Source organism: Festucalex cinctus, chromosome 3 (assembly GCF_051991245.1).
Source record: "Festucalex cinctus isolate MCC-2025b chromosome 3, RoL_Fcin_1.0, whole genome shotgun sequence".
Taxonomy (NCBI): domain Eukaryota; kingdom Metazoa; phylum Chordata; class Actinopteri; order Syngnathiformes; family Syngnathidae; genus Festucalex; species Festucalex cinctus.
The window spans coordinates 28,176,090-28,204,032 of NC_135413.1; the positions used below are offsets into that span (position 1 = coordinate 28,176,090).

The window sequence follows — 27,943 nt, forward strand, 5'->3', positions numbered from 1 at the left end:
GTAACTGCGCTAGCTTGCAGCAGTTTTTCACCAAAACTTCACCGGTTTGGAAATACTTCAAAATTGTGAATCTTAAACTAAAAGAGCATTTTTGTGTTTTATTTCAATAGTTAAGACTATTGAAGAGTGACTGTGCTGTTTTTGTTTTTGTCAAAATTAAAGGAAATATATTTGTTTAAAATATCTTTTATTTGTCAAAATGTACTACTGGTATCGGCAGTTGGTATCGGTATCAGTGAGTACTGAGGGTCTGAGTATCGGTATCAGTCTGAAAAAAAGTGGTATCGAACATCCCTAGTATATATGAACTAAATGGTGGTTAAATGGTAATAGCTAGCTCGCTAATGCTAATCGCAATTGCTAACTGTTGAGCATCTGCTAATTTTGGTGGTGTTTAATAGTGCATATGTACAGAAGATAATAAATAATGACAAGTTATATTCACTCAGTTCAACTCATGTTCAACCTTGGTGGATTAACAAAACAAAACAAAACAAAAACCTTATGGGGGGGGTCAATTAGGATAGGATAATAAATTTTAAAAAGATTCGATACTGACAGCCCAGGCCTCAACCAAAGTTTCAATTTGAATTCCAACTAGAGTTGAAACTTTCAACCAAGGTCTACCAATCATACATTCTTCACATGATCTTACTCTGGCTTGTTGCAGTCTCTGGTGGCGCTCCGCGTCCCTCCGCCGCAAGACCTGGAGCAAGCGCTGTAGGGGCCCCAGGCCCCCCATTCCCCGTGGACCGGCTGCAGATGCAGCTCCTTGTTGACACACATCCCATGTCTGCAATACTGCAAGGGTAGAATCACACGTGCAGATCCCGTTTAGAGACATCCAGATTTAGTGTGCGCACACCTGGGAAAGGTGATCTTCTTTTGACTTTTAAAATCCTCTGTTTACATCTTGTTTGAAAAGAAATGCTAATTCCATGTTTATCTTTGGGGAAACGTATCCAATTTCAACAGCTGTTCAAAGGGAAGATGCGCATATACAGTGCGATGTGAATGTAAATTCAAATATGCGGTGTGCTTCAAAATGGAATTATATCGAAAACTGGCATCATTATTAGATGTTAAAGTATGGAATCTTGCATTATATTTTCATAGTAGGGATGGGCAATAAATCGAATTCATTCGATACATCGTCATTTTAAAAAATCGAATCGTTGAAAATTTGCTAAATCGTGAAATCGAATTTTGTCTTCTGGATGATTAAAAGCTGTTGTTCTTATGTTCTGTTACAACCAAATGCTTTTATGTGTTGTAATTTTGTGGTTTACAAGACATGTTTACATTAGCTACCAACTACTTAATTGTGGCATTTAAGCACAAACTAAGAATGTTAAGATTATGTTAAAACTGATCTAGAATCAGTATACATTACTGGTGTCTGAACATTTTGCACAGGAATTATTTTTGAATAAATGAAACCTTTAAGTAAACATTTGTTGAATTTATTAGGTTAAAATCGATTATCAGAATCGTCCTGAATGACTGCAAAAATCGAGATTTTATTTTTTGCCCATATCGCCCAGCCCTACTTCATAGATTATCCAGATGCACTTAGGGATTTATGAAATTTTGCAAACCTATTCCCAACACAGGACTGAGACAGACTAAAGAGGTACTTAGTATCAAAACCGCAAACCTACTTTATAGCAAGAAGTGATAACGGCTCTCCTTTTGCGCGTAACTGAACCTTACTAAGTAGCGTATCAGACGGGTTCTGTTCACGGGAAGAATGCGGGACAAGACGGCGACTGTCTGCACGGAGCCCGCCCGTCCAGCAGCACCTTGATAAGGAAACCCAAGCACGGTGATAAGACGGGAAACTCCAGTTCCAAGCTGTTGCACCTTCCAGATGAGAAATCTACTGTCGCTAATGTCAATCCTAACTGGCCGGCTTCCCTCCATACTGTAATGCAATAAATCCTTGGCTTTGGATGAGAGTTGCTTCTGTGATTAAACTGGAGCCCAATGGGAGGATATGATGTCATGTAATCCTCACGGCAATGGATAATCTGTAATATAAATCCACAGATATGACGGGAGGCAAACACCTGCACACAAATATAAACTGGCCCCTACATGCTTGGCTTGTTTGTGTGTTTTCCACACTTAATGATGGAGTGTAAAGACGGTGCACAATGACACACGGGCGAGAACAGCTGCAAACATTTTCATAATCCAGACTGCAACATCCCGGGTTCTGTTAGAGCGCTGAAGCAGGAATGAAATCCAGCAGGGGTGAATTTGGCTTTCAGAGCGACAACAGGTGTTGTCCAATACCTCATTTCAAGTAGTGCTTGCGTTTCGATTCAGATTTTCAAAATGGATTCGATTCACGATTCACTTTGATTGATTTTTGATACAGTTAAGGATTTCCCACGGTATCAATTTTTACCTATATTTATATATATATATATAAAAAAATAATATATATATATATATATATAGAATTTCATTCAATTATAAATACATAAAAAGATTCTGAATTGTTTTAAAGCGCATTAAGTCCGGTCCGTCGTAAATGTAACAAAAATAAATTTAAATTCCTGTGAACAGTAAATCAAGAAAACAGCAAGATACAAAAAAAATAAATAAATATTGCGCTATGAAAAGGAAAATCGATTTGATTTGATTACAGTCATCGAATTAAAAAAAAAAAAAAAAGATTTTATGTGTTTTTATGTATTTATGGGGTAAAGCGGAAACTTGATTTGATTTGATTACAGTAATCAACGTTTTAGACTCAGCCATAATTTCAAGATATCGGTACTGGTGTGGCCATTTTATTATCAGGAACCCGAAATTAGAAGAATAGAAAACTGCCATTCATTTCATGCAATTTTAAGGTCAATGTTTATATTGGGATATGTAGGTTTTTCTTCAAAATTATCTGCCATTGTTTTTTTGGGGAAATATGTATCGACAGTACTAGTAGTATCGGTACTTGGTATTGGTATCGTGACCACTGAAAAGGTAAGTTCTTGTACTGGTATTTGTCTGAAAAAAATAGTACTGACATCCCTATTTACATGTAAACATGTAGAAAACTTCAAGCACTTAGCACTTGTTTACGTTCTAATCCAAAAATTCTCACATTTTTAAATTGTCCCCATTGGAAGCCCCCATAGTAACCACGGACAGCAAAGAAACGCCACATTTGGAATACATTAAATTAATCCCCCCACTACAAAGACTTTCCTCCTTACTATTAAGGGCACATTCCCATCACCACTTTCCCTTCCATACCTCCCGTTTCTCCCTATGGGAAGTTGTAAAGGCCACCACAGCGCAGCGAACCCCAAAGAGGTGTCGTGTCACACATGAGAGGGGGCGTCCGTCAGAGAGCTCCAAATCCTCTGAGGCATCCCACTCCCTCCTCAATCCCCGTGTTTATAAGCGCTGCGTTTGCTTTCAAAAGGTGATGCGTCCGAGAAGAAGAGGATGGTCGGGGAAAAAGGTCAAAACAACTGCGAGAGGTATTTGGTGTCAGAAGCAGGATACAGAGGAGACCACAACCGAAACGCAGTGCATTAGATTGCTCTTCCAGCCTGACGTGTGATGTATGTGTCCCACAAAAGGGCACTTACATTTTTTATTTTTTCGGTAAAATACAGTGGTGTTTTCAGACACAATTTTAATTATTCTATCTATGCTCATAACTCAAAACATACACTCATATCTCAAATCATATTTCTGCGATGAAATGACTGGAAACGCCATTAATCCATTCCAGATCAATTCTTCTGCATTTGAATCACTATTCTGTATTAAATACAAACCCCCTACAGCGGTGCCTTGAGATAAGAGTGAACCAAATTACGACTTTTTCGAAATACGAGCATTGTTGTATAATTTTGGGCTTTGACTAGCGAGCAAGTAAACTAGCTCAGTTCACAACAAGCAGCAGTTTTGCAGATTGTAAAAAACTCAAAATGTCAATTGCCACCCCAAGTTTAAATTTATTGTCAAACTAAACAAAACTAAGACAGTATAATTGCACCTTTTGCATTTAAAATATCCACACAATTTAGTCTTCTGCTAGCTTAATGCTAACAACAACAAAAAATGCGTAAAACGCTAATGCTAACCAAAAAAAAAAAACAAATGCTACAGACGGGTTAACAAAATAGCTAGATGGCTACAAATTTATTTAAATGGCAAAATTTGAGAATTATATGCGTGATATATACAACTGTAGTCGGGTGAGGAAACAGCACTACAACAAAAAGTATATTAGGTATGAAAATAGACTATAGTAGAATCTATAAAAATGTTTTTTTTTTTAATTGGAAAAACTTTCGTCTCAAAGAAAAATAATCAAACTATCTATCATTTAATAATTCTCTTGTTTGTCCTCATGGTGGCAGAACTCAGATTTAAGAGGTGTACCTTCCTGAAATGTGCATTTCGTTACGACTCTGCGCCATTCAACTTTACTGTTGTAGCATTTAGCCTAGCTAATGCCGCACCAATTTTTCATATAAAGACTGCACTGTGTGTTCAGCCAAAAGTGATTGATTGGACCCCCTGGTGGCTTCTCCTGGGGGAGGAACGTGGGCACAATCAATTCCAATTAGCTATCACTTGAGCGGGAATGCTGAGGTGGAAGGCCTGCATCGAGTTGACTTTTCCTCGAAAGGTTGTCAAAACTTGGGAATGTGGTGAGACATTTGAAGGTCTTGCGAGAGGAGCCTGACCAGCTGTGACGGGTGTATGCTTCAAATTAGGAATATGACGAAGACGCTCGTTGACAGGCCGACAACACGTGCACACGTGCACCCATTTATGCACGCTATGTGTACAGCTTGATACACCAATATCAATTCTGAACATTTATGATTGATCAGGGAGGAAAAATCTTTGATCTAGGGGTGTCAGGCGATTAAAAATTTTCATTGTAATTAATCGCATGACTTCAATAACTAACTCACTATTAATCGGAAATTTTATATCTGTTCTAAAAGTACAATAAAATGTATAATAATTTTGTTGACTCCGGTCTCCTCCCACATTCCAAAGACATGCATGGCAGGTTAATTGGGCGCTCCGAATTGTCCCTAGGTGTGCTTGTGAGTGTGGATGGTTGTTCGTCTCTGTGTGCCCTGCGATTGGTTGGCAACCAGTCCAGGGTGTCCCCCGCCTACTGCCCAGAGCCAGCTGAGATAGGCGCCAGCAGCCCCCGCGACCCTTGTAAAGGAATAAGCGGTCAAGAAAATGGATGGATGGATGGATAATTTTGTTTCTAATTTTTAATACTCTTGTTAACATAAAAGTGAAAAAAATTTTAATTAATAGAATTATGGCTGCGTCTTTTTCTTTCATTGATGCAATAATTTCATAATAATTTATAAAATTGAGTTAAAATGAAAAAGATGTACTATACTGTAAAAAAAAAATGGTTGAGGTAATTTTTTTGCCACTAGATGGCATAACTGCATTTGTTTGATGTTGGTGACAGCTCCTTTTTCTTTTCATATTAAGAGCTATCTAATCTCTGCGATTGGCTGGCAACAGGGTGTACTCCGTCTACTGCCCAAAGCCAGCTGGGATAGGCTCCAGCACCCCCATGACCCTTGTGAGGAGCAAGCGGTTAAGAAAATGGATGGATGGATGGATGGAGCTATCAAATCTTTAGAATGAAGTAACTTAAAATTTTGCACATTTGTATAAGTATTGTATATGTAAAATACAACTTCTCTCTAGTCTCCACAATTATATTCATTACTATTATTATTGAATTTATTACGGCAAAATTTTGATGTGGACGTGTCTGCTGCGTTGTGACGGGAATTCTCCCGCTTTCCAAGTAAGGGGCGATAATTAATCGTGCGTTAAAAACAATTTGTGGCGTTAAAGGAACTTCAAATTACCTCAAAATTAGCACACTAACTTTGACACACCTACTTTGATCGTATCCATTTTGGCCCAATTGTCGGTATGTTTGTACCCGCCTTATGTGAAACATTCTAAATATGCGGAATAAAGTCAAAGTAAGTAAGTAATAATCCGTCCGGCCACAAGAGTGAATGCTAACCCAACGACGTCTGAGGACGCGGCATCTGCACAGAGCGTCTTGGCTGGTTGCTTTGGATGCTTGCGCCCTGTAATTGACAGGAAATTGTTGCACCGAGCAGCTCGTTTATGCACCCAAGCCATACATCACCGCAGGAATGAGAAGGCAAGCAGCTGATTTTGAAAAGGCCTCAACTCTTTCATTTGGCCATTTGCAAAACACGCCAAACACCTTTCATGTCGCGGACGTCTTTTCTTATGACTCTTTGGTGTTCTGAGTTCAGAATTGGAGCACGGCGGGATTTGCGACTCGGACGTCCCGCAACCAAAAATGTCTCGTCGTCCCCACAATGCACGTTTACAACACATCCAAAAAAAAAAACATCTGGAGTCACTTCTCAAGACAAGGACCACCACTGTCGATTTTCAATAAGGTTTTCTGCTTCATTGATATATTGACCAGAAGGTGTGACACAATAAACTTATTTTGTATTAGAGACACCTCCTCCTTCCTTGTGGACACAAAAGCTGAGAAATGGGAGGAGCTAAGAGACCCAGAAAACCCCTTGTGGTTTTCGATACAGTAGTATCAGCATGCTTACGTTTTCATTAGCATCAGTCCATCTAGAGACAACCAATGTCCTTTAAATGATAATGGCGTGTTGGAGCCTGATGTCACATGACATCACATTCACACCTATGGACACTTTCAAGAGTCTTCAATGAAACCACCACAAAGGGACTGAAATCGACCTTTAAATCCTGATTTGTCTTAACAAGAACAAATGACTTTCAAGTCAAAATCAAATTGTTACTCCTTGTGCTATTTACGAAATAGAGACATCTTGTTGTCCAACAAATGAAAAATCCAATTTGATTATTTGAATCTAGCCCCGCCTCTCGGCCAAAGTCAGCTGGGATAGACTCGAGCACACCCACGGCCCCAGTGAGGTTATATGATGCAGAAAAAGGACGGATAGATGAAAACTATCATTGAACTAGAGAGAGAGGATTGGCTGTTGTTCTCCCTCCGAGAAATTTGTTTCTTTTAGTTTGCAATAAATTATTGTAACCAGTATCCCTTGCTGTATTGTGGCCAAAGGTAGAACCCGGGTTGGTTTTGCACTTGCTATAAATCCTTGCTGGCTGGAAACATCTGTGTCCTTTCTAGCTAGCTCGCTAGAGAGCTAGCTAACTATCTGGCTAACAGGCTAGCTCTGGTCTGTTATGTATTCCTTCTGCCATGGTCGCCCTCCCCATCAAGCAATGGCTAGCAAAGGTCTTGGTGAGGGGCGACAGCTATTTGTAACCATGATCCATAACGGCAAGAACAAATTACATGCCCCGTAAGTCAACGGGCGTAGCTCTTCTCAGAATTAGCGAAGTAGTTGAGTAGATATTCTAAGATTCTTTCTGATTGGAGTCCAAAACCACATTAACAGTATGACAGATGTGCTAATCACTATATCACTACAAATATCCCGTACTATTACTTTAAAAACACTAATACTGGGAGGAAAAGAAACATTCTATTGAGATATTAGGGGAGAGAAAAAGTGACAGCAGTGCTCCAATTCCAAGTTACAGTACACACATGCCGTTTCTCCACAAGTGTGCCATACTGCCAGGAGGTTCGGGCCAAACGCTCGCCGCTTCTTCCGCCAGCAGACTCCATTCTGGCCCGGCTTTGCTCGTCAAGACCCGGCTGTCTCACTCTAATTGGCTCAAACAAAAGCAGGTTGTCATTCTTCCCTCCGACGGAAGGCTCTGGAAATATATAACGACTCCCCGATTTATTCGCCACTCAATTGAGCGCCCATCAAGAGGATCTGGGAGCGCTAGACGATATAAATGGCAACATTCAAATGTTTAAAGTTTGAGCTAGTCAAAGGCCTTTTTGGACGACAAAACGCGGCTCGTTCATTAAGTGCCACTGTCTTCCCTCTGCCACCCACTGTGTGACTACGTGGTGAGAAGCGGGACCTTCAAAAGGGGCGGCATGTGGATGCAGGGGCTGAGCGGACCCCGGCTTGGCTTGACAGGCCACTATTGAGCATGCTTGCTGGCCCTTAAACTCCATACACACACTCTTACGTAAAATAGGGCCGCCACAGGCACGCACACGCAAAAAACAAAAAACAAAACAAAACATCAAAACAGATGCACAGGCCGGGTCCTTTTAAAGGTGGGAGGGGTGGAGGATCAGTGGGGGTGGGCGGTCCGATGAAGAGAAGATAGAGGAAAGATTGAGGATGTGGGGGTTAATAGGGGGAGGGTGGTGGCGGTATTTATAGGCAACAAGTGATGGGATGCCCTCATTAATTCACGGCTCACTGCGCCGGATGACAGACATGCCGCCACGAGGTCATGTGACCACATTACACACTCCAGCACCCAGTGAGGGGGCTTGATGAGGGAGCGAGAGGGGTGAGGGAAACACAGTGCCCCACTTCAACTCAACTGTACAACAGACAATCTATTTCGTTGCACTGGCCATCGATGGAGGACGTGCCGCAGTTTGGTACACTAATTACCCGGCGCGGTTTTGTTTCATAAGACATTACAAACAACAGTTGTGGGCGAAGGTGACCACGTAACAGTCGACCTGAGAAGGCTTTGGCCAAATAACCAAAAGTTACTCAAGTGTGAGAATACTGATTCCTGAACTTCTACCAGCTGACTTCACTACTTGACAATGTGTTAGAGATGACTGGGTGAAGGTGGAAACAGTTTTGGAGCTTATGGATGACCTAGGCTTGACTTGGAGCCAATCACAAGAAGGAGTCATGTCATATCAACTCACAAAACTCCTTTAACTCTGCATTTCCTTGTGTCTGTGCAGCGCACCGACAATTGGTGCTCAATTTTTCAGGTGTGCTGTCCCAAGTTTCAAACGCAAATTTACAGAGGAATTTTCCACACACTTGCGGTGAGTTGAATCAAACAAAACGTGGCTTTTATGCAGTTCTAGCCCAGAGAGGCCATGTGTGTAATCCTCCTGGCCCTCTAGCCGCCTGCAAGTCCACGCACACACACACACCTTTGAGCCAAAGGCATGACCCGTGTCTCCACACGGCCTGAGTCCTGAACCTCATGACTTCTTGTAGCAAGACAGAGGAAGGAGATGTGAAAAAGAACGTATGCAAAAATTGGTCAGTTTCCAGGCATGCGACGGCCCTCAAAAGACTCACTCTCTTTTAATAACATCATCTACATTTGACCTTTCAAAATGTCATCTCTCTCTATTGTTGCCACCCCCTCCCTCTTTTTCGTCAAACGTGATAAGTTGTCATAATAAGCGTACGAATTCTTGAATCCTGGCCAAAAACATGAGGTCACCGTGACCTTTGACGGCCAAATGATAATGAACTCATCCATGCCACGTGTGGAAAGTCTCTGAAGATGAATGAACAAGGGGGGAGAAGCACACAGCTGCCACTTGCAGGCTTGGAAATATCGCAGTCGATCACATCAGACAGAAACATTGGAAAGAATATTCGCTACTTATGAATCCTCTATTGATTGTGGCATAATCACTATCATTGCAAAAATATCATGACAGACTACCACTCATCAGTTTCGATATTTTTGTTTTTGTAAAATCTTGAAAAGGCAATCAACATTTAAATATCCTTTAAAATTCATCTTTACCCTTGAAAAGTCCCAGTTTTGAGTCTTGTGACCCAAACCCCAGCCTATTGTTTTGTCCCGCTCCTACGCAGACCCGGTCCGGTCATCCTGGTTTTTGGCCGTGTGTTTGTCAATCACACAGTTGTCATAGTGATTCATACGATAAACCAATTAAAAGAGAATTGAACTGTTTAACTCATTAAAACCCAAAAACGTGTAAACACGTTTTTAATAATTTGTACTTCACTGCCAAATACATATTTACACGTTTTTATGTTTTGTTTTTTGTTTTGTTTTGCCTTTTATGCAAGAGCATAACCAAGGCTTTGATGCAGCTTTGGACATGAAGAGGTGGCTTACAGCAATGGTGGTTATATATATATTTAAAAAAATAAATAAAAATAAATAAAAATAAATAAAAATAAAAAAAATAAAAAAACCTAAAACACCCAGCAGGTGGCAGCAGAACATAAGAGATCAGCCTGAGCCATGTTGCAACAAGCTCTTTTTGTCAGTGTTTTCACCAGGAAAGTGAATATTGATTAAACTTATCTATATCCTAATGATAATCGCTGCAAAACAGAAGCAGATACAAATATACTTTTTTTTTTCCCTTTGAAAGAAGAGACTCTAATCTTTATTCTGGTAGGATCTATGTTTTCGTAGCAAAAGAACACAATATTCTGTGGGCCTTTCAAAATCAGTAAAAATCCAGTAAACAGCCCAGAGCGAATATGGTTGCTTCAGTGAAAAATAGCTGGGAGTGAATGAGCTAATTCCTTCCTATTTACTTCCACTTCCACGTTTGCATTCTCAATCTCATCCGCATCTAATCGCAAGCAGGTGTGTTTCCATCATACCAGAACTAGAACTATTTCCTGCTTCTGTGTCTAAGAATCATGGGAACTGTATTCCTAGTAGCCTAATACTACAGTTACCGTTCAGGTCAGCTTTTCTGGCAGCACGTTTCCAATGTTACAATACAGGTCTGGCGCGAGGTCAACGGCACAGCCAGTTTCCAATAGGAAAAGGAAAAGGTTGTATAATGGTGAGTGTCTTGTTTGGGCTGTTGAACTGTCAACCAAGATAGCGCTAAACGTCACACGGCTCCAACCTAATCAATGTTTAGACAGTCACAATGGAGTTTAATCATCCATTGGACTGAGCTGGGTGCAAGTTAGGTCAAGGAGGTTTGCTGAAAGTCTTTTCAGAGCGTGTCTGTGCCATGCCACTGGTCATTGCACTTTAGTGCAGTTGTTGTAGTTGGATTAAGATGTTAGTCATCAGCGGTTAACAGGAGATACATGAAGACAAAAAAGAAGAAGAGGAAGCTGGACATGATATGTAGGCGAGATGGAAAAAAGACTGCGAGAGGGCAGGAGGTGAAGGAGGGAACAGGGAAGCGAAGTCTCCCTCTCCCTCCTTGAAGCACAACCTGAATACTAAACTCCCTAACGCGCCTCCTCCTGGCTCTCCTCCCGCAGGAGTGAGCGCCTTTGTGAGCGCCGCTGGCCTGGCTCTGTTACGGCCCTGACCGCTGACCCGCTCAAAGAGGGTTTGGGGGTCACCGGTTCACCACAAGGTGACTTCAACGGCGACCGGCCGAGCCGCGTCCTCTTTCAAAGGCGGCGAGTCTTCACCTTCCCTTGCTTTTTTTCTTCCAATCTTTCTCTCATTTTCTGCAATCTTTCTTCATCCTCCTCTTGGTTTCTTTTTTTTCCACGTAACCTCAGCAACTGACCCGCCGTCTCAGCCCTAATTAGCATAGCACCCCAGGGCGAGGAGAACATGAAGGCTAATGGGGGTTGGGGCCTCCCGACAACACGGAGGGGAAAAGAAAAGGGCTGGTCACCTGACTGGTTTGCATAGAATCCTCCATGCAGAAACATGATAAAAGGGGCCTTTTTCCTCTCAAGGCTGGTGACATATTCCAGAAAATCAACCTTTAATTGGCTCGTATACAAATAGTTGAGTTTGTGGAACATGTGACCACCAATTAAGTGTGAAATGAAACAACCTAGTAAAAGTTCTCTTTTACCTTGGTTCAGACCATCAAAAACAGCATCATTTGCCTTTGCAAACAATGCATCGCCACGGCAACAGCGTGCAGCAAATTAAAATGACTTGGATGCAATCAAATTTGATCGGGGCATCCCTAGGCCAAACAAAACTCTCATTCAAAAATAAAATCCTTATTCATTTTGCACTCACCATTCCATGGCCACATTCAGTCCCGTCAGCCAGCGGCATGTGTTGTGTGCGACATCCTTTATGGTCGCCCTCTGCACTTGTGCACCACAGCCTTTTACATTGTTTCTGGGTGAAAGAAATGCAATAAAAACAAATTGAAAACAACATACGAGTCATTATCATTTGCCAGGTTTCCAACACAACCCAAGAAGCATTCCAGCCATGATTGAGGTTTTTAAAATTAAAAATCACAGGCAGTAGAGTCCAGCTGTGCCTGTAAATGGTTTTCCTCTCATATCTTGGGATTAGGAGTAGCCCCTCGTTGCCCGCTGATGCAAAAATCATGTCCAAAAATCTGATTTTTAATTAGCAGCAGTGCCACAAATGCTAGGGAGTGCACTAGTACTCATATTCATAAAATTAAATTTAATAACACAAAAAGTACATTTATTCATTATTTGTGGTTCTAATAAATGATTTTTATAACATAAAATAAATATACAAGAATAAAACATACATTGAAAATAATTAAAACAGAACAAAGATTTTCTTTGCTAAAAGGAAAATAATTGCTTTGTACATCTAATAATTAAAACAAGATAGAATATTAATAAAAGAATATTTTATTAATGAAAAAATACATTTTAACTAAAAAAATGAAACATACATATACTAAAATATTTGCTTTAAAAATAATCTCAAATAAAATATTTTTCAATAAAGTTCAATTAAAAACAAGTACATAGTTTTTTTAGCACTAGTACTCATATTCATAAAATTAAATTTAAAAACACAAAAAGTACAGTCAATGACAGCCATTATTTGTGGTTTTAATAAATAAATAAATATAAGTAAATAAAGTGTGAGGAATGTACATGATTTTTATAACATAAAATAAATATACAAGAGTAAAAATATATTGAAAATACATACACTAAAATATTTGCTTTCAAAATAATCTCAAATAAAATATTTTTCAATAAAGTTCAATTTAAAAACAATTGCATTAAAATTTACAATAAATTACAATTTGTTTTTTAAAATATTGCATTAATTTTAAAAAATTTTTTTAACCTATAATTACAATAAAATGAAAAAAAAAAAAAAAAAAAAAGAAATCCTGAGGAATTTCCACCCTTCTACTCGCTTTACAGTACAATCCCACTTACCATGTATGGGCATATTTGGGAACCGGGTCCAAACATAAGCTCACACTGTCTGTTGGCGTTGTAGATTTGACCAGGGAGGAGGGTGGGCAGCTCATATGTCCTGGCTACAGGCTCATCCAAAAGGCATTCCCCATATCCAGTGCTGTGTTACATAAAAACAAGCGTCGAGTGAATGTATAGCAAATTAGGTAAGAATACATGAGCATGGGTGGAGTCAAGTCAACAAAACGTGCAGAACATCAGATTGGATTGAAAAGGCTCCGCTGTACATTTTATTGGGAGTATTTTCTGTGCTGAAGGCAAACAAGAGAATTTGGACTCGTAAAGCACCTCGATTAAATTGCCTCAATCCTCAACAGTGCCTGGATTATAGCGTAATGACAGACTGCTCTCTGTATGAACCCCTCCCTAAAACCACCAATGCACAAACACAGCTGGTGCGAATGTACGCCGCCGTGTATAAAATCATCACTTGCCACTTGTCAAAAGGCCAAAGTCAAACACGCTAGGCTGCGAGGATCTACACTTTTTTTTTTTTTTTTTTTTTTGTGGAGAAGTCTCAAAAGAGGAAACGAGGCGGATGAGGCATGTTATTACACAACATGTCCGACACGACTAAAACCTCATCCTGGATGGAGAAGCTCAAACACCTGCGAGCACAAAGCAAAGACTGCAATGACAGGCCGGTGATTACGCAGGATTATCCTAAGCTAACATCACTTTGTGTCGCTCCCCTTTCATTTCCGTGCAGAATTAGCCCTGCCAAGAAGGCTGTATGTAGTATTGCATTTGCGTTCAAGAGATCCGTCATTTTAAATTGTGAAAAAAAATTTTTCTTCTTTTCAGCAGTTCCCACAGACATTTAGATAATGAAAGGTCAATTTCCACTCACGTGTATGTATCATGCAGAAGCACAATAACAGAATGTCTGTGTTTGAATGACATCTTATTTATGCTAACTAAAAAAAAAAATTAAAAAAAAAAATCATGACTCTGGCATAAAACTGAAGAAAATGTCAGGGAATCATACAGACAGACGCTCCCTTATAACCACATCTCTCAGCAGCTGTCAAATTGTCAAATTGAATTAATATTATTACTATGAATGCCGGGAGAGATAGAGAATGCAATTTTAACCTACTTTTCTTTTTTTTTCTTTTTTTTATACTATCAGTAAGCCCCTTCTCTGGTAGTCCACCACACCTGGCAGCCGTCGGGAGACATGAAAGCGGTTCCATCGTCATCACATGACATTTGGAGATGGCAAATGTGTGCACGCCATAAAGAGACGGAGAAGAAAATTGTACAGAAGACGGCGTTGGATGGATTAAGCAGTGCATGGTTGTCCCTAGTGTAGTGGTTCACATAGCTGTCGTGGGATTTATTCCTATGCAATTTGAATAAATGCAAGATGGAGTTGAATTTTTTTTTTTTTTAATTCTGAATGCCATTTTTTTTCTTTGGTAATGTAGCTGTTCACTTTCATTGTGAATGCTTGTATCCCTGAAGTTTGAGTTGAAAATATTTCTTTATGTCTGGTTGTACTAAACTAAATATATACAAATAAAATGCACTTTTATAAAAAGTATAACATGGTCACACATTGCTGTAGTTTATCACTGACGGCCTTTTTAAGACTTTTACATCCATAATTGGATTCAATCAATCGGCATCCAGCCAGGAATGGAATGAATGGTTTCTTTATGACCAGTTGGACTCCAAATGACATTGCAGTTTTTTTTTCCATTCTTTTTTTTTCTCCAGTGATGTCAAAAAGAGGACGTTTGAGAGGTCTTTTGGGGGCTGCGGATTGAATTCGGGGCGAGAACGTGCAGTCAAAACATGGACGTACTCGAACCAGGTGGACCCACAGGAGAAGTCTGAATCAATACTCGTCATTGTTAGCTTGAGAGCGACTCCAAAAAGAGCTCTCAAGGGTATTTCCCACCAGTGCGGCTCGCACATTCAAGCTGTCGCTTCACAAGCGCATTTACTATTTAACAGACTCGTGGGTGCTGCACCAAAATGTGAGAAACGCAAGAGATTCGTGAAGACTCATCTATGCCAGAATGTTCCTTGTTCTCAAACCGCAACCAAATGGGATGCTCAACCTTATAACTGCAAATGAGCACTTGCCTAAAAACGCCTTCCCAAGATTCCACTGGTCAACAAGGCAGTTCTTTGTGAATATTGATCCTCCCCCAAACAACAGTGGTTAACGATGTCCATGAAGAAATATGTATTTTTCAATTTACAATCACAATAATGTAGCTATCACTGTTAGCAAAGCCTGCTATCATATAAAATAACTGAATAGCATTAAAGCACGGATATTACCAGGTCAGCCATTAGCGTTAGCAGCTAATACTTTTTTTTGTCGTCATTGGTAAACAAATGAGTGTTTTGTAGTTTGTTTCAAGTCCAAGCAGTGAGGTCAACAGTTATATATATAGATGCTAGTATTAGCCACAAGCAGAAGCCACTAACTCACAGTTGACTAGCTGCTGGCTGCCTTTGTGTTTGTGTTTGTTAAAATGAGTACTTTAAGAGTCCGGGCAGTGGGGTGGTAGTCATTAATTTGCTAGCAATTCGCTAGGTTGATGCATTTTGCATCATCACTTCAGGAATTCAGTGTGTTAGCTGCTAGCGTTAGCTGCTATCTTGCTAGCGATTGACTAGCAAGCTGCCTTTTGCATAATTGCTCATTAAGAAATTAGTAGTTTGTGAGTTTAAAAACCAGCCATTAGCCATTAATGAACTAGTGGTTGAGTAACTAGCCATCTTTAGCATCTTCAGTTGTTGTCAAATGAGTAGTTTTTTAGGTTAAAGGCCAGACAGCTAAGTTGGCAACTAACGTTAGCTGCTAGCCAATGGGCTACTAGCCTGTTACCTTTTGCATTGACACTTCAATGAACGATATGAAATTCAAGGTGTGTGCTCAACAGATAATGAGCTAATGGTAGCCACTAATTATCTAGCAGTTGATTAGCTAGTTGTTGTTTTGTTTTTGTTTTTTTTGTCTCTACTCTTGTTATTAAATGAGCAGTTTGTAAGTTTGAAGCCAGGCACTAGGGTCGTCCGCTAGCGTGAGCAGCTAATGGGCTAGTGGTAGCCGCTAATGAGCAAGATGTTGTTGTTGTTTTTTAACTTGTTATCAAATGCGAAGTTAGTGAGTGTAACATCCAGGAAATGGGGTCGACTGCTAATATTATCGTGTACATACTCTAGGAACTCTGTGATGTACTTGCGGCTGCACTTGGACCACGACCAGGGGTGGGTGTCGTGATTGAGGGTGGGCGCCATGACATGATACTGGTGCTTCATGCCAGCCTCTCGACATTTGGGGTTGTCGTCGTGGGGCATGTTGAACCTGGTCGAAAGAGAGATAGAGAGACAGTAAGGGACTGAGAAAACTGATGTAGACGACTCCTCAGTTTGCAATGCGTCCAGCATTTTGAGGTCACAGATGGTGTGCAAATACATTTTCACTTTGGATAAGAATTTACTCTGTTAGCGCTGTATTGTACTAGCATAGGCTACTTGTAGTAGCGTGTTCCAACCCGCGTACAAATTCAGGTTATAGTGCCACTGTTAGGGTTGCCAACTGTCCCGTATTAGCTGGGACGCCCCGTATTCCTGGCTAAATTGTTATGTCCCTCAAAAGTCTCATAAAATAATTCTCAATTCTTAGATTAAATGCAGCAAACGTGATCTTTGCCATTTTTGGACCACGTTTGCTCCCGTAGGTTGACAAGTGACAAGGAAGTTGCTCGTAGCCAATAAAATGAGTCGCTTCCTGGTTTCGTCACAGCTTCATGTCGCCTCCACTCACTCTAAACGCCGATCTTAATATGTTGGCTGCGAATGTATCAGCGGGAGCAATACAGGATGTATTCTCGTACTATTTATTAACAAAGACTGCGAGAATTTAGCTTGCTGGCAAGTTTCGCAATCAGCGCTTAACACAGCAAACCGCACTCTACAGGTGCTAGATCAGTTAAAACGGCAATGTCACTAAGCACGGCACCTTTCAGCCAATCACAGGCATCAGGCATCGTCATGTGCATTTGTTGTAGCGGCTTATACTGCACCAGTGGCTAGAAAATAATAATAATAATAATAATAATAATAATAATAATAATAATAACAATAATGATGATGTGTAGTGTTGTCCGGTTGGTTAGGAAGAGAGAATGGATAAACCTGCAAGAAAGAAAAGACTGTGCTGTTACAACAAGTATCCATGGAAAAAGTACATTTGGTGAGTCACGCTCCTCTTTTGTATTTTTTTTTTTTTTTGCACCTGTTTTTTTTTTTTTTTTTAACGGAAAGAGACAAATTGTGATTTCTTTGAGGTTTTGTATGAGGTCCCATAATGATGGCCTGCAGTAAGGATTAAAGGGAATGTACAAACTTTGTGCATTTCAAATCTAATCAGAATATACACTGATTTCACACATCATGCTCACACCACCATGACACCGTGCCGGGCACCTGTCCCTTATTTCGGGATGAGAAAGTTGGCAACCCTAGCCACTGTAGCAGTGGCTACTGATCAATACTTCTAATCATCTAATTGAACATATGCAGATTAAATGGATTTATCATCTTGCATGATTGGCCAAATGATCTGGTCTTTCTTTTCTATTGATCCACTAATCTTGGCTAATCCATTGGGACTTATGCTTTATTGGTCCCACCGGAGCAAAATGAGCACAATTTCTGGCACGGAGACCTTTGGCGCATAAAATAAAACATATGCCTCTAATGACAGAGTAGAAAAGAATGATGGTGTTTGTTCGCTGGCGGCTAATAAACACAAAACCAGTGACAATGTATATAAAACGAAGGGCGCCGCCGTGCATCTGCAAATTAATGAGTTCATCCTGCCCGTCTGCTATTGGCAAGCTCATAAAGTCTATTTTCTTGATCATGTGCAGAATCCGGAGCGGCCGCACTTCTCCTTGCATGCACGTGCGCGTATTTACACACAGCAGCCCCGTGCGGCTGTATGATGTCTGAGATGTTTACAACAGGATGTGGGTCAGCGCTGGCTGCAATGTCACACACACGCATACCCACACCCCGGCACACAAACCTGAAGCACGGTTGGCAGGACGCCGCTGGCCCCCGAAAAGTTGGCCTAAAACCCGGGAAACAATTGAGCCTTTGCCACCGAATTAAGTTGAGCACACATAAATTATTCTTTTGGCTGATTCTGACAACATTCACACCGTCGCTGAAGTTCGTGTGCAGCCGAGCGGTGCAGGCCGGGCGCACGCACACGCAAATACTTGATGCGATCGCCCGATGTGCGCATGTGTGTCGACGTTGGTTGACTTCACGTGGATTTACAGCTCAAATCAGCGCATGCAGTCTTGAAGGCCTTGAAGAGATAAGAGGCTGTTAGTGTAATGAGGCCGTAAATCAGTCCGTCTTGTGCCCCCTCGGGGGTACGAGTCAGTTCGAAGAATCAATTGCATCGGCGCAGCAGGCACTGAGTTGGAGGCATTGCCTTGTCATTAGCACAAGTATGCGTCTGAAATGCCCACGAAGACGAGCTGGAATGTCTGCAAGTTTATGTGCCACTCTAAAAGTTTGACTTATTAAATGAGGATATTTTTACACGAATTGAGAAGATCCGGAGCTCCATCATGCGGAAACAACCACGCGCGCACCTGCTATCACGTCAAAGCCAAAATGGAAATGAAATGAGTTTTGTCGGATAAAAACTAAAAGATTAGCTTCCTACTGGTGTAGTAACTTGATTGAAACCAGAGAGACCAACCTTCTAACCAAGGTTAGCTTAGCGGTAGCTAGCTACTACGACAGACATGACATGGATGGACGACACGGATGGATTTCAAACTTTACCAAAAGCAATAACAAAAACAAAACGGCTTGGGTTCTGCTGTTATTCAGCATGCAAGTTATTTTTAACTAAAAAAAAGGAAAACCTTACATAGGCTGACCTTTGACGCGGCTGCGTTTGCGAATTGGCCACATTTGTGCACCATGATATGTTTTCAAAAAAGAGAATATAAGGTTTAAGTGCTTTGGACAATGTATGGTGTAAAGTGCTATATAAGTGTGTTCCATTTACCATTACATAATAAAATTGATTTTTTTTTTTTATTATTGTAATTATTATAGGGGTGTCAGGTGATTAATCACAATTAATCGCAGGACTTCAAGAGTTAACTCACGATCAATCGCAAATTTTATATCTGTTCTAAATGTTCTGTTTTCATATACTTGTTAAACTAATAGAAATATGGTTGCATCTTTTAGTCATTGATACAGTAATTACAAAATTCATAAAATGGAGTTAAAATTAAAAATATGTACTGTAAAAAAAAGAAAAGAAAAAGAGTGTGACATTGATTTGTGTTGAGGTCTTTTTTTCTTCCACTAGATGGCATAATTGCATTTGTAAGATAATGACAGCTCAGTGCAATTTTCTTTTCATATTAAGCGCTATCCAATATTTAAAATTATGTAATTTGTGAAATTCTGCGTATTTTTAAAATTGTAAAATACAACTTGACGCCAGTCTCCATAAATATATGCATTATTATTAAATTTATCTCTGCTAAATTTTGTGTTAAAAAAAATAGTGGCGTTAAAGGAACTTTAAATTAATTCATAATTAACACACTAACCGCTAATTTGCAATTTTTTTTTTAACTATGACATGTTAATGGTAAACGAATATGCAAACGCATGTGATGAAAGTTGAGTGGGATTTTTTTTATTTTTTCTATTTTTTATTTTATTTTTTTTAGCACAATCCATTAGTCGCTAACCTTTTAAGTGCCACAGACCATTTTTACCTAAAGACAATCTGACGGACAGGATGTTAAAAATGGAACTCACCATTACACTGATTGTCATTTCTCCTATTCGTCCGATATTTGCGATATAACCATAAATCCAAGTAGCCCAATGCCATCTATTGTAATTGGATTGCCTTGTGTCCATTTTGTGTATTTACGATGCAAGACGTTTAACCTCAAACCTGATTAAGATCGACTATCAGCGCTGAGGGGGGGGGGGGTCCTTACATCCATCCGAGAAAAGACTCCAATCCATTAGTGCAAATCGGGTCCCTAATCCTATGCAATGCTGTTGAGTGGCTCCCACTACCTGACACTGGCTTTCCCAGGCCCGCTAAACAGTCTTCGCCTGTGATTGCGCCGATTAAACACGCTGAGAGGACCGCGCCAACTGTCTCGCGCCAACTGACACGACAGCTGCTAAACGTTAGATACAGTATGCAGAAATATATGGCTGCAGATTCCTTTTGAGCCACTTTCATAACAACCAAGACTTTTCGGTCTACGACAACTAAAACCTGACAAGGATCATAGCCGAACATCATAAATGTGTCCATGTTTTCCACCTGAGCTTTTGTATACAGATGATCCATGGAAGTACTTTTTCCATTTCACACATTTGGCAACACTTAGAAGTTGGAAACTTCCTTCAGATATGGAATAATTGTCCAGATAATTAATAATGTAAAATAGTTTGTTCCAGGGGTTGTCATAATACATCATAATCATAATACAATTTTGAAATATTACATAAGGCTGACAATGTGTGAAAATAACCTATAGATAGAGCTGCTCAAATATGAAGAAAATATTAATAACTAAACACTATAATTATGCAAGTTCTTTTTGGATGATACAAAATTTATTAAATTAGTTATTTTAAACGTTAAAAAATGTGCTAATATATACATTTAAACAACTCAAAATTAGTATGAATAATCTTTTTTTACGATCATGCTGACTCTATAATTGTGGAGCAATTGAAATTGTAATCGAATTTTGATTAATTGCATAGGCCAATCTACAGTAGTTGCAATTAGGAGTTGATAAGCAATTTGTCCTTTTATTTTTTTAGCTTTTGTAATTTTTTCCCCCAGCCACACTTAATGCATGATTAAAATATGCCAACAAAATATTTGATTATTTAGTATAAAATTATATAAATATTGTTTACTATTGAGGTGGAAATTTAGCCTACATTATATCATTCACGTTTGAAAATTAAGTAAGTAAATAATGTTTATCCACTATTTTTATTATTTATTATTATGTCGGCAGTGCATGATTACAGTTCAGCTGTTTCCCATGGCATTATGGGAAAAAAAAATGCTGAATGGAAATCTTGTATCTTGCAATCCATCCATTCATCCATTTTCTTGACCACTTCTTCCTCACAAGGGTCGCGAAGGGTGCTGGAGCCTATCTCAGCTGGCTTTTGAGCAGTAGGTGGGGTACACAATCGCAGGGCAACATAATAATAAATCCTAAAAATTACAAACATAATGTGTATTCTCACTCGTGTAGCCACGTAAACTAAACATTTCCCAAGAGCTTTGTGTCACTCAAAGGGCTAACTCCCCAAGCTGCGGGCACGTAATTAAAAGTCGAGCTGTTTTCATGATATTTTTGCACCTGTGTGTCTGTTGATAAGAAGACTTATTTGCGCATGCATTTGCAACTTACACATGGCCCAGCTCGTGAGCGATGGTGAAGGAGGCGCTAATTCCGTTTTCTTCGCTGATCGAACAGCTGCGGTACTGGTCGCACATGGTCCCCAGTTCCGCAAGGCCTGTACACACACACACACACACACACCCCAACATATGACGTGCAACTATTTGGGGATAAACATGGTCGGTCCAACTATTAAAACGTTTGTTCCGTTAAGAGAGATTAACCCCGCTTGGGGTTAAATGTTATTAGCCATCTTGCCATGAACGCATTACTGCACAGTTTATGAGCTTGGAGCGGAAAGTTAATTTTGGGGAAGAAAAAAAAAAAGGGGGGAAAAGCCTTACCAAGAGTGTCACACTTGTCTTTTGCGCGGCATATATCTTCCCTAAGAAAGAAAGAAAGAAAAAAGATATTTAAATATGTTTTAGAGGAAAATGAGTGCGGCAAACGTACCTGGTGATGAGCAGGGCCGAGTCGTGGTGGGACGGGTGGCTGTCGTCTTTGACGTTTTGCTTCTGCTGCCAGGTGCAGAAGTTGTGCAAAGTGGTGGCGGCGTTGAAACTCACTGTGGGGCCGTCCTGTTTGGAAGGCGACACCGTCAAATAGCATTTATGGCTGCTATGCAAACATTCATGCTGAACTCGAGCTGTGGCCCACCATCCATTTTTAAGTGATAAATGAATTAGTGCTGTCACTATTGAATATTTTTACAATCGATTACTCTATCGATTATTCAGTTGATTAATCGGATTCATTTTAATTTTGCATCGAAGTGTATTACAAAAGCATTTTTTCAATGATTACTATTTATTAACCATCCATCAATCCATTCATCCATCCATTTTCCTAACCGCTTGCTCCTCACAAGGGTCTCGGAGGTGCAGGAGCCTATCCCAGCTGGCTTCGGGTAGGAGGTGGAGTACACCCTGAACTGGTTGCCAGCCAATCGCAGGGCACGCAGAGACGAACAAGGGACAATTCGGAGCGGCCAATTAACCTGCCATGCATGTCTTTGGAATGTGGGAGGAGACTGGAGTGCCCGGAAAAGACCCACACGGGCACAGAGAGAACATGCAAACTCCACCGAGGAAGGCCGGAGCCTGGACTCGAACCCGAGTCCTCAGTATTAGGAGGTGGACGTGCTAACCACTCAACCAATGTGCCACCCCGCAAATTTTAGATCCGTTCTAAATGTACAACAAAATGTGCAATATATATATATTTTTTTACATACACTTGTTAACATAAAGGTGGAAAGAAATATTAAACTAACTGTGTTGAGGTCATTTTCCTGCCACTAGATGGCATAACTGCATTTGTAAAACAGTGACAGCTCAGCACATTTTTCTTTTCATATTAAGAGCTAGCTAATCTTTAACATTTTTAAATTACAAAAATGGCTCCAAATGATTAATGATTCATTAAGACAGCTCGAAAAAAATAATGTAAAAAGGTGCCTTAGGTCATCCCTCTGCTATCTTGTTCTCCTCTCCAGAGGCTTGACACGACAAAAGCGGGCAGCGCCCACGCCTATGGACACCTGCACCAGCATCAGCATGTGAGATTCAAGGCCTACCTGTTCATTGTGGATGACGATCAGCTTGACAATCAGGATGTTGATGAGGTTTCCCACGCTGGGGTCCTTGTACACCGCTGCTACCTGAAACAAACACAAGGCAAAGACAAAAAAACAAATGCTAACCTCCAAAAACCTGAGCCGCTTATACGCTTGGAATGTGAATAATACAAATCTATGGATGGACGAGTACCGATACCAGGTATCGGTATCGGGCCGATACCAGCCTTTTTTCAAGTACTCGAGTAATCGTGACGCAGTACAAGCGACCGATGGCAGAGGGGGAAGACGTTAAGTGAGTCCTCCTTGCCTGTAACTGGCGCTAGCTTGCAGCAGTTTTTCAACAAAACTTCACCGGTTTGGAAATACTTCAAAATTGTGAATCTTAAACTAAAAGAGCATTTTTGTGTTTTATTTTGAGCATTAAGACTATTGAAGAGTGACTGTGCTGTTTTTTTTGTGTCAAAATTAAAGGAAATATATTTGTTTAAAAATATATTTTAGTGATTTTTTTATTTGTCAAAATGTACTACTGGTATCGGCAGTTGTTATCAGTATCGGTGAGTACTGAGTATCTGAGTATCGGTATCGGTCTGAAAAAAAAATGGTATCGAACATCCCTACAAATAACAGTCCAATGGAATTTAACAGCCTGATATATAATAACCAGCGTCTTAAAAGCAAATTTCATCATTACCCCCCAATAAAAACGCCTTGACCGCAGCGGCCGACTTTTAAGCTCAGCATTGCTCGCCGGCCAAACATTCCCTCGCTCGTTTTCCCCTCCACTTCCCTCGCTCTGCCGGTGCACCTCGTTACGGTCGGCAAGCGGTCTCCTGAGGCCGTGTGCTGCCTCCTGACAGGAACTCATTAGTACACTATAAACATTTAGCTCGTCTCAGCCCTGAAGCGGGGGGGTAAACATGGCCCGGGCCTGTTTTTGCTTGCTCTTCGTCCAACTATACCACAGGACATTGCTCTGTGTACCCTCAACATGAGCATCCTTGATCCTTGAAGCTTCATCAAGCTTGAAGCTTGAATGCAAAGTTTTTCTTTTGCGCATGTAGTTGACAATTACCTTTGAAGGTATGTAAAAATCACTCTACATATAAAGTTTGATTGATTTATCAATCTTCTTGCACCAAAACACCACTACAAAAAGATCTAAATTTGTGATTTTTACATACCTGACCTATTGCATTGAAGTGTGTGTGTGTGTGGGGGGGGGGCAGCGAAAACCTATACCGATTCCATCTTTCTTTTACAGAAACGTGCAATTCGTGTCGTTTGCGGCTGCGGATGCAGAGACCACACTAATCCATTAGTTATACAACCAAAAACTTTAAAATTTTATGAATTGATGGAGTTGAACTGTCTCAAAATAATGTTTAAAGCCCATCATGAACGTTTACCAGTTAATATACAAATTATTTAAAAATAAAAATAAATAAAAAAGGGACAGTGAGGATAAATTAAGAGGGACAGATTTTTTCTCCAAAACAAAATATAGAACAAAACAAAAACAAAATCATCTCAGCCGATCTCTATCTTTAAAAACTTGACAAAAGCTCAATTACTGGAAAAATACATATAGCACAAGGACATGCTGTTGTATTATTATATAGAATTGTCATATTGAAAGTGATCGATCGCTGTTTATTATTTTTGTTGTTGTTGATTAGGCTACAGATAACATAACTCTTACTTCTTTCTGTCCATTTTCATTTCTCTTTTTTTTTTAAGGAATGAAATAAATTGAATTGAATTGAAAAATTTTATTGAATTCTCAGTGTGGTACTAATACTAATAGTACACGAAAGAATCACGAAAACACAGCCCCAACTTGTCTTTAAAAAAAAAAAGAAAGAAAAAGAAATCAAACCCCACTTCATGCATAATTCAATTGATTTTAGTCAGTAGAACATTATTTCCTAACCGTGTTAGAATTACGTACAGTACCTGTTGCCGCACTCCTATCGTCCGGCACGACAACACTCCTACAAACAAACCTCATTTAACAGACCCCCGAAGATGATTCTACGTAATAATTTTTAGAAACATTATTTTACTTACTACTGACATGATTGTTAGGATGTAGTGCTCCAGATTGCGTCCGTGGTGACGTGCCATCTTGGCGTCGGCCGTCACCATCAGCTCGACGTAGCGCGGGTAGGAAAGGAAGCGCTTGCGCCTGCGCGGGTGCCTGGGCTGCGTTCCGTTCGAAGCGTTGGCGTCCCGCTCGTCGATGGCGGCTCGGAGCGAGTCCAGCTCGTCGCCCATGTTCCCTCCACCCTCCAAAGACGCCGTCCTCTCGCTGCCTTCTGAGTGGACACGGAAATGCAGTGAAGAAGGGCATACTCGACCTCCACCCAAGGCCAGCCGCAAAGCGGCACAGCGGAAATAATAAAAACAGAACGAGAAGATTAGTAAGTAAGGAATGTCATTTCCTACTCAGTTTCCAGGTAACATAAAGGCCAACTGAATGTAATATAACAGATGAACTATAATAGAACTTCGAGTTTTAGACTCTTTATTGAAGTAACAAATGTATAGAAGTGCATTGCATTCACTTGAAAAAAAAAACTGTTTTGCTAACAATTTTTGGGGGGGAGCTTTTATATATATATATATATATATATATATATATATATATATATATATTATTTTTATTTTTTTCTGTTTTTCTGAATTTTTTTTTCTGTTTTACTGCACATTTTTTCTGTCCAACAAAAAAATTGCAAAAAATTGGAAAAAATATTCAGAAAAACAAGAATAAAAATTATTTTAAAAAAAAAACACAAAACAAAACGGAGCACTGGCTTCAAAAATAATTACCCCCCTGTTTTTCCAGAATTGTTTTTTCTGTTTTTCTGAGGAATTTTTGTTTTTCTGAATATTCCCCTTCCCGTTTTTCAGTGAAACAGAAAATAATAAAAAAATACACAAAAAAACAAAGCTCCCCCCAAAAATTAGTCAGAAAAACAGGATTTATTTTATTTTATTTTTTATTTTTTCAAGTGAATGTAATTCGTTTCTGTAAAAATGCATGTTGACCTGAAATAATAATGATACTGGTTGACAAAAATCCAAATGAAGGACATGTTTTAGTTTTATAAACATAAGAAATTTCAGTTAGTTTTCATTTCTATTTCATTTTGTCAATGACATTTTTTTCAATTTTATATATTCGTTTTAGTTATCTGTCACCTCATGTTTTGCTAGCACGAATGCAACTTGGGCCGAGGGTGTCTGCTGTCCAGAATAAACGCTGAGAAACTGTTTTACTGTGGTGTTTTATAAGGCTTAAAAAAAGGAGAGGAGGCCGAGAGAATCCAAATGAAACATAAACAGACATTCATGGAGCGTTTTATGAGTCTCAGCGCACATGAGCCGCGCATACTTTGGAGTCCATCGACCTCACCAACCGCCTCAACTTTGAGTGAAGTGTCCCTTTGTCTTGTCCGCGGTCAATTTTTCCAGACAGTCAGACAGAGAGAGATTGTGTGAAACTGTTAGCTCAGTGAAAAGCCAAAAAAAATGAGAAAGAAAGAACTTGTTGAGATTATTCAAGCGATGCCCCCAGCGGGCACGCGAGGCAGAGCGTGACTCCCTGGCACAATGGCCGCGCAGCCCCTCGCTGCCGTGAGGCCGAGCCCCATGCCAGCGCCTGTTTCAGAGGCAGCGCCAAGCCCGCCTGTGCCCGTGAGCGCAGCCAGAACACAGCTTTCGTATTTTCCAGGAAGGAAAAAAAAATAATCTGTGGAGGCCAAAGCCTTCGCTTAAAGCCCTTAAACAGACTCATCTTCGCAGATAGCCTGACTTCAAAGGGATTAGCATGTAAGGAGAAGCTAGAAGAAATTGGCTTTAAGTCGAGATAAAAAATCCGAAGCGGGGGAGGTGAAAATATGGTCAGTGTTATAATAGCCACGGAATCAGTGCAGATTAGCCGTACATAACCTCTCCGAAAGCGCATTACGTTAAAATCTGCCTCTCGCCGGGTCCTGAGCTGCTACTTACACTATGGCAGGACAGAGGTGACTGCCCTGACTCGCACCGAGACAAGGCGTCCGTCACCGTTCACGCCGACTCCACATCCCTTAAAGGGATACTTGACTCTTTTTGCCATTTTAAGCAGTAAGAAGTTCATATTTTGTCTATAATTAATTTGATAGCGTCGTTATTTTTCCTGTACAATTAATACATTTAAAAAAGCATTTTGCCACATGCTGTCGACTGAAAATAACATCACGTGTGCTCAAAGCTCAAGTAACGACCAATCAGGGCTCAGTGTGCGAACGTCACATGACCAAACCCAGAAAACAGGTGAGCCGTGATTGGTCGTTTCATTTTCAATCGACAGTAAGTGGTAAAAAGGTGTTTTTAAATGTATTAATTGTACATGAAAAATAATGTTATCAAATTAATTCTACACAAAATATTAAAGTAGAAGTCAACCTTAAACATTTCTTGACAATAATATGTGATCTCACTAGTCTAAACATGAAATTTGGATTAATATTATGAGTTATGAAGCAAAATTCAGCCGATTTTAATCCATCTCAGTGGGCAGCCATTTTGTAACTTGCTGTCGACTGAAGACGACATCAATGTTGCTCAGTCATCAGGCAATGACCAATCAGAGCTCACCTGTTTTCTGAAACTGCACTGTGATTGGTTGTTACCTGAGACCGTGATGTCATCTTCGGTCGACAGCAAGTGGCAAAATGGCCGCCCCCTCAGATGGATAAAAATGACTGGATTTTGCTGCTTACCTCATATTCCACTAAGACAATATTAACCAGAATACCATATTTAGTTAGATTAGTGGGGCTGCCTAA

The 27,943-nt window shown here is 40.1% G+C and overlaps 1 protein-coding gene across 2 annotated transcripts in view; it reads right to left on the minus strand.

The window, feature by feature from the left end:
* Positions 1-27,943, minus strand: part of LOC144016340 (A disintegrin and metalloproteinase with thrombospondin motifs 20) — a 103,506-nt gene that overhangs the window by 56,607 nt on the left and 18,956 nt on the right. The window contains exons 4-12 of one of the 2 annotated variants that reach the window (XM_077517338.1): positions 25,179-25,423; positions 23,106-23,189; positions 21,983-22,107; positions 21,874-21,914; positions 21,539-21,644; positions 16,243-16,389; positions 13,020-13,161; positions 11,872-11,976; positions 656-801 (exon numbers count right to left, since the gene is read on the minus strand). In XM_077517338.1, coding sequence (XP_077373464.1) covers positions 656-801; positions 11,872-11,976; positions 13,020-13,161; positions 16,243-16,389; positions 21,539-21,644; positions 21,874-21,914; positions 21,983-22,107; positions 23,106-23,189; positions 25,179-25,423 — 1,141 coding nt within the window. Of the gene's footprint in view, positions 1-655; positions 802-11,871; positions 11,977-13,019; positions 13,162-16,242; positions 16,390-21,538; positions 21,645-21,873; positions 21,915-21,982; positions 22,108-23,105; positions 23,190-25,178; positions 25,427-27,943 lie in introns of both variants that reach the window. The other variant, XM_077517337.1, reaches the window with a different exon arrangement.